The sequence below is a fragment of the Plodia interpunctella genome, chromosome 18 (assembly GCF_027563975.2).
Source record: "Plodia interpunctella isolate USDA-ARS_2022_Savannah chromosome 18, ilPloInte3.2, whole genome shotgun sequence".
Taxonomy (NCBI): domain Eukaryota; kingdom Metazoa; phylum Arthropoda; class Insecta; order Lepidoptera; family Pyralidae; genus Plodia; species Plodia interpunctella.
This window is the reverse complement of record NC_071311.1, coordinates 9,505,444-9,517,099: the sequence shown is the minus strand read 5'-3', so window position 1 is coordinate 9,517,099 and position 11,656 is coordinate 9,505,444. Positions and strand designations below refer to the sequence as shown.

At 50.1% G+C, this 11,656-nt stretch overlaps 1 protein-coding gene across 1 annotated transcript; it reads left to right on the top strand.

Annotated features, from left to right (window-relative positions):
* The first annotated feature begins 3,112 nt into the window (after positions 1-3,112).
* Positions 3,113-9,267, top strand: LOC128677609 (uncharacterized). The gene has a single exon (XM_053758580.2). It carries the CDS (start codon positions 3,113-3,115, stop codon positions 9,206-9,208), a length of 6,096 nt encoding a protein of 2,031 aa, XP_053614555.1. The 3' UTR covers positions 9,209-9,267.
* The last annotated feature ends 2,389 nt before the right edge of the window (positions 9,268-11,656 follow it).

The window sequence follows — 11,656 nt, the reverse complement described above, 5'->3', positions numbered from 1 at the left end:
CCGGGAACACTTCGGGAATTAGCCCCATAAGGACATCCCCGCAGGTCTTCTTCATAAACCGCAAAGCCTTGCGGTTCCCAACAAAGACCTGCCCCCTCCCCCCCGTGGTCGCTTCCTCACCCCCCTAGGGCTATCTCCGACACCCTTGGAGCTACAGAGTAGTGAGACGGCTCATTAGAATCGTCTCTGAAATTCCAAGAGATTGGCCCCGACGGAATTGAGGAAGCGGACACCTGAACACCGGAGGAGTGAAGAAAGCTCCGGAAAACCAACAAAGCAGCACGACCACCAGCGCGCATCCACCATCTTCGCGGCAAGCTGCGGCAAGTACCATTGGCGGTAGATTAAGTTTTAGATATTAAGTTTATTAGATTTTAAATAGTTTAAGATAGATTAAATTTGTAAAAAAAAAAAAAAAAAACCGAGATGTCGTCGTCCCCATCCCCAGCGGCTGACTGTCAAGTCCGCGCCGAGAACAGCGGCGCCTCCAGCGAAGTGACAGGTGCACCGGCGGTCCCCATCTCGCCGATCACACGCCAGCCACTGGTTACGGGACAGCACACGACAGAAAAGGACAAGAGAGCTGTGCCAGGGCCCAGCAAACTACCCAAAACCTCCGCTCCCAAAAAGGCCAAAAAGGTGACCAAGAGCCCACCAAAAGGCGCCATGGAAGTGGGAAGAAGCTGGGCACTGGCACAGTCAGCCAAAAAGAAAACAAAGACTGGAGGGTTGCGAAGAGCAGTGGTCATAAAAGGCGCGCAAGCTGCAGCCAGAAGAGGCCAAATAGACGATGCCAGGAATCTGGCGGACGTCTCGGTACTAGAGGCCTCGCAGATAGACCTCACACAACCCCCTGACACACCAAACACTACTAACATGACGCCCTCTTCTGCCGAAACAGGAGAGGAAAAACCTAACACCACAACCATGACACCCTCTTCTGTCGAAACAGGAGAGGAAAAACACCTGACACACACGCCAACAGGGGAAGTACCACCCACGACTCCGAAGTCACCGGAAACCCCAGAGCCGCTAATGCCCACTCATGCCCCCCCAAAACATGATCACTACTCGATAGTGATCTCCACCACCTCCGCACAGCAAGAGGAATCGCCAGAGTCCGAAGCCAGCGACTCGCAAGAGAAGCTGAGCAATCCAGTGGCGTGGGAGGAGGAGAGGTCAGAGGCAGGCTGGGCATGGCATGGTGAAGAGTTTGCCGAAAGAAGACAGAGCATACTCCCCCCCCTCGGACCACACAGGGGAGTATCTAAGGACATGGCAACAGACGCAGCCAGAGATTACTACCAGAAGGGGAAGGACGCGGTAGAAAGCTCAAAAACCCTGAAAAGGGAATTAAGAGCGACCGCTGTGGAGTGCATGGGCAATCTCTTTGAGATTGTCCTCGCCCTGGCCGAATCCAGAAGCAGGCACCGCCTGAACCTGGAGTTGGAACGGACGAGGGCAACAAAATACATGGTGAGTGTAGAGAGAGCCCATCAAAAAGCCCTCCAGGACCAACAGGCAAAGTTTGACGCAAGGCTCAAAGAGATGTTGGAGTCTCTAAAAGGAACTCAAAGCTCTGTCGAGAACGTACAGAGCTGGCTAAATTTCGAGATGGACGGAGTGGTCACCAAATCGGTGAAGACCGTCCACCTCGAGATGGGCCAAAAGTCCACACCAACACATCTCGTGAGAGTAAAACGCGCCAGACCAACAAGGCGCCACCCCCTGAGGAGTAATCGGGCAGCGAAGCCTAAGCTGTCGGAGAAGCTACAGGACCTAACAAACACGGTAGGATCTCTAGTTCACGAGGTGCACTATCTAAAGACCGACACCACCACCATCAGGGAGCGAAGTGAGGTATCTCCCCAATCTCCCACACAGCAAGAGACCGATGAGTCCTCCTTCAAAGGCATAAAGGAGGAGGTAAAGGAGCTGAGGCTGGAGATGGAGCGTATGCTCCGAGAAATCCGAAGCCTCAGACCAGTCTCGAAAGAGGAGATCGGGGATGAAATCCGAGAGGTCACCGCCCCCCTGATGACCAAGGCAAAGAGAATCCTCGATGGTGTAGAAGAGGTAAAAGATGTAGCTCTCTCCAACTCGGCAAACAATACCGGCCCAGGACTCGGAGCTGAACTGGCAATCGCCGACACCGCTGCCCAAATTGAGGGAATGCTAAACCCGATAAGGGCGGAGGTGTCGGAGATAGCCACAAACAGCCGAAAAACTATGGAGTGGTACAACTCCTCAGTTAAAAACGCTGCAATCCCAACGGCTCCTCCAATGCCCAAACAGCAAGCAAGAGACTATGCCGCCGTGGCTAAAACACCAAAGCCACAAAAGAACCCCAACCACACACTGATAATCTCTAGCACGGACCCAACCAATACGGGAGAGAAAGTGCTGGAGATAATCACAAAGACGCTGGACTTTAAAAATACCGGCGTCATAGTGGACAGGGTAAGGAAGGCGAGGAACAGCAAGATCCTGCTGAGCTGTGAGGATAAAGAGGACGCCAGGAAATTGCAGTCCCAAATTAAAAAAAACGCATCCCTGAAAGTTCAGGAGGCAAAGCCACAAAACCCCCTAATCAAGGTGAATAACATCATGGCGTACCTGAAGGATGAGGAGATGGTCGAGCACATTAAGGCCCAAAACAGGAAACTGTTTGAAAAACTTCCTGGCGACCAACAACACATCCGATTAAGGTACCGAAAGCGAGCAAGGAACCCGCTACAGTGCCACGCAGTATTCGAGGTTGCACCCTTACTCCACAAGCGCATGCTTGAGGAGGGAAAGATCCATATTGCAATACACAGGAGAGATGTAGAGGATCAATCCCCCCTCGTGCAGTGCGCCAAATGCCTAGGGTTCGGACATCCTAAAGCACTCTGCCGGGAGTCGGCGCAGTATTGCAATTACTGCGGCGGCGCCCACTCCTGGCAGGAGTGCAGAACCAGGCAGGAGGAAAGGCCCCCAAAGTGCAAAAACTGCAAGGACGCCAAGGCACACGACATCTTCCCCCACATGGCATTCAGCGAAGAGTGCCCAGAGCGCTTAGTGTGGGACAGATTAGCGCGTTCTAAGATAGCGTATTGCTAAGGGCAGCCAGATGAACGGACCTGGTACCTCTGGAGAAGGAGCAGGGACAAAACTGGGGATTGTGCAAATCAATCTCCAGCACTCCAAGATCGCCACAGCCGAGCTACTAAAAGTAGCAGAGGAGAAAGGTATTGCTATTGCACTGGTGCAGGAACCATATACTGGATCCAGCGGCAGAGTAAAGCAGTACCCCGGCACTAGAGTAATCCAGTGCTCCTCAAACATCAGCAGCCGGAACCCAGTTAAAGCAGCGATAATAGTTTTCGGTGACCAGTTCAGGATCATACACGATCCTCAGCTGGTGACCGAAACGGAATCTGCAGTGGTGCTGGAAGCAGGCAGCTTCAGGCTTGGAGTAGTCTCTGTATACTTTGACGGAGCGGCCGACATAGGTCCCTACATTGAGCGAACCAAGGCGACATGCAAATCGCTTAACACGCCAAACACCTTGTTAGCGGGAGACGTGAATGCCTGGAGCCACTGGTGGGGCAGCGAATCCGAGAACGAGAGAGGGACGGAATACAACGCCTTCATCAACGAAATGGATTACCACATCCTCAACACCGGAAACACACCGACCTTCGAAGTCTGGCGGAGAAACGTTCTATGCACCAGCATAGTTGACGTGACTGCGTGTAGTTCTTCACTGCTGGGAAAGATCAGGAACTGGAAAGTCGACAGGACGCTCATTACATCAGACCACAACGCCATCACGTACACACTAGAGTTAGGAGTGCGGTTGCAACACGCAGCAGCCCCCACCACTAGAGTGTACAACACCAAAAAGGCAAACTGGTTAGCGTTCGACGAAACACTCCTGTCTTTGCTTGCGGAAAGGGACATAACACCTGCCAGAGTAGGAGAGATAGTGACCGGAGAGGAAATGGAGATCCTTACAGAAGCCTACATAACAGCTATTCGGGAAGCGTGCGAAAGCGCGATCCCTAAGATAGGCAGAAGGCGCCAAGGTACCCCCCTTCCCTGGTGGACGGAAGAAATAGAACACCTAAAAAGGGACCTCGTTCGTAAAAAGAAAAGGATTAAAAACGCTGCCCCGCACCGGAAGGAACACGTACTGCAAGAGTATAATGAGGCCAAGGCGTTATACGCCAAGCAATCAGCAGAGGCCCAAACTCGAAGCTGGAAGGAGTTCTGCACAAAGCAGGAGAGAGAGAGTATGTGGGACGGAATCTACCGTGTCCTCAGGAAAACATCAGGAAGGAAAGAAGAGCCACTTCTAAGGGGACCGGATGGAAAGACGTTGGACCCCAAGCAATCTGCCGATCTACTGGCGAACACCTTCTACCCTGAGGACGCGGTGGTAACCGATACCCCGTATCACACTCAACTCCGAAAAATTGTGCAAGAAACACCTCAAAAGCGTTTGGGAGAATTGAAAGAGGACGACCCACCGTTCACCGAGGCCGAATTGGAGGCTGTGCTGCAAGAGCAAAACCCCAAAAAGGCACCGGGACCGGACGGGTTCACCTCGGACATTTGTGCCAGAGCGATTCGCTGCTCAAGGGAAGTATTCATGGCAATTGCCAACAAATGCCTAGCCATTTCTTACTTTCCGAGACAGTGGAAGATCGCCCATGTAGTCATTCTCAACAAACCGGGCAAAGAAGATTACACCAGCCCCAAATCCTATCGCCCCATCGGACTGTTGTCCGTCCTGGGAAAAACGTTAGAGAAACTTTTTGTGAGAAGACTACAATGGCACCTACTCCCAACCCTCAGCCCAAGGCAGTACGGTTTCTTGCCGCAGCGCGGAACCGAGGACGCCCTGTATGACCTGCTGAAGCACGTCAACGCGGAAAAGGAAGCGGGAAGATCCGTGTTGATAGTGTCGCTGGACATAGAGGGGGCCTTCGACAACGCGTGGTGGCCGGCTCTGATGAACCAACTAAGGATCAGACGTTGCCCCAGAAATCTGTACCTGATGGTGGACTCATACCTCCAAGACAGAAAGATAATCGTTAATTATGCAGGCGAAACCAGCGAGCGGGAAACAACCAAGGGATGTGTGCAGGGCTCCATTGGAGGCCCTACTTTCTGGAACATCATATTGGATCCCCTCCTGCAAAGATTATCGTCCGAGGAAGTCTACTGTCAGGCCTTCGCAGATGATGGGGTCCTGGTATTCTCCGGAGAGTCCATAGATGGAATGGAGGATCGCGTCAACAGAATATTGGAGCGGACGGTAGAATGGGGTAGAGAGAACAAGTTAAACTTCGCAGCACACAAGACGCAAGTCATGTTGCTAACAAAAAAACTGAAGTACACTCCTCCCCAAATCACCATGTCCGGAACAACTCTATCTCTGGTAGACGAGATCAAACTCCTAGGACTGACCATAGACAGGTGGCTCAACTTCAACTCGCACGTGCGAAACATCTGCACCAAAGCGGCCAGCATATATAAACAGCTGATATGCGCAGCAAGAGTCACCTGGGGACTTAATGGAGAAATTATCAGGACACTATACGTCGCAGTAATAGAACCTATTGCGACCTATGGGGCCTGCGCATGGGCAAAAGCGTCTGAAAACCTAACCAACAGGAAAGCGCTAGATACACTCCAGAGGGGTTTCGCGCAAAGGATCTGCAAGGCGTACAGAACAACGTCTCTGCCTGCAGCGCTAATCCTTGCAGGAATCCTACCGCTGGACCTGAGAATCCAGGAAGTGGCATCCCTTTACGAGGCGAAGAAGGGGCTCTCCGTCGACTTCCTACCACCAGATCGTAAACTCGAGGAGATTGTAAAAGCCAAAGATTTACCACACCCGGCCACTAAACTCCAACTAGAGTACACTCTGCTCGAGGACATGACAGATGCCACCCAAACTGCACTCCAGATTACTGGCCCACAGGTTTACACCGATGGAAGTAAAATGGAAGGCAGGGTGGGAGCGGCACTTACATGGTGGGAAGATGGCAAGGAGACACACAGCCAAGTCTTCAGCCTGGACTCCACGTGCACCGTATTCCAGTCTGAGATCTATGCACTCCACAGGGCAGTGTCCGGAGCGTTGGAAAGCGAAGATGCAGCAATCAACATCCTGAGCGACTCAAGATCGTCGCTGGATCTGTTGTGCAGCACTCGGCTAACCCATCCTCTGGCAAAGGCCATAAAGGAGAGCATTGCTGAGATGCGGTCGCGAGGGAGGGAGGTCCGTTTGTTCTGGCTCAGAGCTCACGTGGGAACGGCGGGAAACGAAAGGGCGGATGAGCTTGCCAAAGAAGGAGCCTCGAAAGAGACCTCTTCACCCGATTACGCAGAAGTTCCGCTGTCATACGTCAGAAGGAAGATAAGGGAGGAATCTATAGCCAGATGGCAGGATAGATTCGATACTGCCTCCCAAGGTGCGGTCACAAGAACGTTCTTCCCCAATGTAAGCAAAGCTTACAGTTTCGTGCGAGGAACGAATCTAAATCACCTGCACGTACAAATCCTGACGGGACATGGCGGCTTCGGAGAATACCTGCACCGGTTCATGTTGAGAGACAGTCCCGGATGTGAGTGTGACCCGAATGTCAGCGAATCGGTATGGCACATATTACTCGACTGCCCCAGGTTTCAGACTGCCCGTTACAACCTGGAGTGTATCTGCGACACAAAGTTGAGGCGGGAAGTGTTGGGAGATCTGCTGCAAAATAAGTCAACAAGGAGTCACTTCCTCAACTACATCGAGGAAGTAGCGGCCATTGCGACAAAACGCAATAAGACTGCAGAGGCGCAACCATCCACCAACACTAACACCAACACCGACACCAACTCCACTAACACCGACACTAACACCACACGCACCGACACCATCAACACACAGGTGCAGCAGTACTCATCAGACAACCAAGATCAGTTGTCCACACTCTTAAAAGCCGGAGAAGCGGGGAAGCCCAGGCTGCGGGTCCGAGGAGTTGCCATGTTCATGAACAACAACTCGGAACGAGTGGGAGTGGCCTTCTGCAACGACAGGGCGAAGACTAACATCTATATCTCACCGGGACTCGGACTCCTGTTGAACGGGAGCACAAGCAAAACGACCATGCGCCGTAAAGTTTACGACGCCTTACCTACGGTCTCCGTGGGGGGTCAGCGGTGTCGAATGGTGCGGAGGAAGAACAAAACCATCGCACTTTTCGCCACTGATGACATCTCTACGGCTTTTCAGAAGGTCTGCAGCGTGCTAACGTCGATAGGGGGCTGTGTTCTGGGGGATACTCCCATTCCTAGAGTGCTAAGCGTGGATGCCATGGCAGTGTCTCACCACACGGGCGAAACAAGAGATCATCTGGGCGCCCTTGAAGCCTCAAAACATCATGAGGTAGTGGTATATGAGAACAGAGGTCAAGACCTCGGGTTTCTCTTGAGACGTGACCAGGGTGGAAGCGAAGCCACTACGAGCCGCGGGGGATCCCTGAACCAAGTTCGGGATATCAGCGGATCGGAGAGGCTGCAACAAGCACTCGAAGAGGAGAGTCGCCAGTCGAAGCAGAAAGGCACCGACCAGGACAAAGATAGGAAGAAGTCCACGGTTGCCACACTCCTAAACCGAATGGCCCAAGCTATCGTAAGCCCGGTAAAAGAGAAGATGAGAAAACTCAGAGGAACGGTTCAACTGGAAACGGCAGTGGAAAAATTCACAGCCCCATCCATATCCCGCCAAGAGGTTACGCAGATCACCCAGCGAACCAGAGCGGATATGGGGCTTGTGACCCCCCCTCGGCTGAAGCCAGCGAACGATCAGCTGGCACACATGGAGAACGCTCTTCGAGAGTTCTTAGCGATAACGGCTGCCACAAGGAAAGTCAACGCGGACATCTGCAGTGCGATACTGCAGACTTACAAACGTGGCAACGTCAAGTCGCTCGAAGTGAAACTGGAAGAAGCGGAGGCCGCAATTTACGACCTAGACACACAACGTGTTATACACGGTAGCGTGTGCGGGGAGTATATGGCGGCATACTGCGCAACGGAAGGCTTCATAGAACTCGAAAAGAGCCAGCCGGGAGAGAGGGACCTCATCCGGCCAATATGTCCCCCCAGTGACCCGAAGGTTGTGATTGCCAAGTGCACCAGAGTGATGCTAGAAGACAGAATTCTTGAGATGGCTAACACCATCTTCGGGAACCTGACAGATAGCACCCGACTGGAATGCTTGGCGACCACAGCTTTCACATGGGTGAACGGGGTGCCCGGATGCGGTAAAACCACATGGGTAGTCGCTCACGTCAACATCGAGAGCGACCTCATAGTGACCGCCACTAGGGAAGCAGTCAAAGATCTCAGGGACAAACTGACACCAAAGGTCGGGGAAGAACGAGCCAAACGGCGAGTTCGGACCATGGCCTCACTGTTGGTAAACGGGATGATGAAGGGCGAAACGTGCACCCGTCTTGTGGTGGACGAAGCCCTAATGAATCATTTCGGATCCATAGTGATGGCTACAAAGATCACAGGAGCCAGCGAGACCTTGTTGATTGGAGACCACAACCAGCTACCCTACATCGACCGACACAACCTGTTCCCTCTGAAGTACTGCAGACCCCACAAAGTCACGACAGTCACGAAGGAGTTGTTGTGTACGTACAGAAACCCACAGGACGTGGCGTATGCCCTTAGTGAAATCTACAGCGGCATTTACTCGGCCAAGAATCTTACGCGCTCCCTGACACTGAAAGAATATAGAGGGGCTAATATCCCGAAGTTGGAAGATACGTTGTATCTGACCCATACCCAGGCTGAGAAGGAGCTCCTAATCAGCCAAGGATATGGAGCCAACTCGGGTTCCTGCACCCTTACTATTCATGAAGCCCAGGGCCGCACGTTTGATACAGTGATCATCGTACGTACAACAACCAAAAACTCCAAGCTGCCCCAGAGTGTCCCACACGCGGTAGTTGCAATCTCTAGACACACGAAGACCTGTGTGTACTACGTGGATAATAAAAAGAACGACGCAGTAGCTCGTTTTATTCAACGTGCAGAGAGAGCAACTGACGCTTCCATCCGGGACTACAACCTGAAAATGGCGATTTGGCATGGTGACGACAAGACTCGGGACAACATCCTCGCATCCGAAGCGGAGCTGGAGGAGGCCTGAAAGTGACACCCCCCCCTGAAAAGACAACAGCCTTCGGCGGGACCGTTGGCGACATCTCGGACATGAATAACTTTAGCCAGTAAGTAGTAATACTCTTTAATAAAAAAATAAAAAAAAAAAAAAAAAAAAAAAAAAAAAAAAAAAAAAAAAATGACGTAATCAATATTAAAAAAAAAAAAAAAAAAAAAAAAACAATGACACAAAAAAAAAAAAAAAAAAATGACACAAAAAAAAAAAAAAAAAAAAAAAATAGTTTTAAAAGTAGTATAAGCCTGACAAAAAATAAAAAAAAAAAAAAAAAATTAACTTAAGTAGCAATAAAAAAAAAAAAAAAAAAAAAAAAAAAAAAAAAAAAAAAAAAAAAAAAAAAAAAAAAGACGACAATGGACAGAACTACAAAATGGAGTACGTCATGCTCACGAAAATGGTCAATCTGGCGGCGGCGTCGTGGGCCGGGTCGTGAGGTTCCCTCCAATATGGTTGAGCTTTGCGATGGCTGACCCATGCGTCAACTCGTGAACGGGTGCTGCCAGGGGGTCCTGGTCTGCTCCATTCTGGGGTTCTGTTCGTAGAGTTAGAGTTAGTTAATTGTATTTAGTATTTTGTAACCGCCAATGGTATTTAGTTATTAAGACGAAAATTCGCGGAGCGAATTGGATGTTTCAACAAAATTTTCTAAACTTAAAACATTCATTAAATTAAAAAAGGTACAGGCCACGCGCCGTAGCTGAAAAATTTATTTAAAAAAAAAAAAAAAAAAAAACATAACCTAACCTAACCTAACCTAACCTAACCTAACCTAACCTAACCTAACCTAACCTAACCTAACCTAACCTAACCTAACCTAACCTAACCTAACCTAACCTAACCTAACCTAACCTAACCTAACCTAACCTAACCTAACCTAACCTAACCTAACCTAACCTAACCTAACCTAACCTAACCTAACCTAACCTAACCTAACCTAACCTAACCTAACCTAACCTAACCTAACCTAACCTAACCTAACCTAACCTAACCTAACCTAACCTAACCTAACCTAACCTAACCTAACCTAACCTAACCTAACCTAACCTAACCTAACCTAACCTAACCTAACCTAACCTAACCTAACCTAACCTAACCTAACCTAACCTAACCTAACCTAACCTAACCTAACCTAACCTAACCTAACCTAACCTAACCTAACCTAACCTAACCTAACCTAACCTAACCTAACCTAACCTAACCTAACCTAACCTAACCTAACCTAACCTAACCTAACCTAACCTAACCTAACCTAACCTAACCTAACCTAACCTAACCTAACCTAACCTAACCTAACCTAACCTAACCTAACCTAACCTAACCTAACCTAACCTAACCTAACCTAACCTAACCTAACCTAACCTAACCTAACCTAACCTAACCTAACCTAACCTAACCTAACCTAACCTAACCTAACCTAACCTAACCTAACCTAACCTAACCTAACCTAACCTAACCTAACCTAACCTAACCTAACCTAACCTAACCTAACCTAACCTAACCTAACCTAACCTAACCTAACCTAACCTAACCTAACCTAACCTAACCTAACCTAACCTAACCTAACCTAACCTAACCTAACCTAACCTAACCTAACCTAACCTAACCTAACCTAACCTAACCTAACCTAACCTAACCTAACCTAACCTAACCTAACCTAACCTAACCTAACCTAACCTAACCTAACCTAACCTAACCTAACCTAACCTAACCTAACCTAACCTAACCTAACCTAACCTAACCTAACCTAACCTAACCTAACCTAACCTAACCTAACCTAACCTAACCTAACCTAACCTAACCTAACCTAACCTAACCTAACCTAACCTAACCTAACCTAACCTAACCTAACCTAACCTAACCTAACCTAACCTAACCTAACCTAACCTAACCTAACCTAACCTAACCTAACCTAACCTAACCTAACCTAACCTAACCTAACCTAACCTAACCTAACCTAACCTAACCTAACCTAACCTAACCTAACCTAACCTAACCTAACCTAACCTAACCTAACCTAACCTAACCTAACCTAACCTAACCTAACCTAACCTAACCTAACCTAAGGCACCGGCCCCCGGGGACACTGTTCCCGGGGAGTGTGGGACTCCCAGGCCTAGCCCGGACTACCCACTAAACCCCCCTGCGGCGTTTCCGCACCGGCCGTTATTGGGGGCGCCATGGGATCGCGAACATTCTACCACGACGCCCCCCGGCGTTGCCTCACGGCACTATCCTAGCAGACGACGGGCATATTGTGCCCGCCGCCTGCCTCTTCGTCCTCGCCGATGGGGAGGGGCATGCGCTCGTGCCTCGCGCTCCCTTTCAGCAGCCTCCTTCTGCGACATTACCGTTTCGCAGAAGGAGTATACTGCATCCCAGCGTCCCTCGCCGCTCAACATCTTGCTGATGACGTTGTGC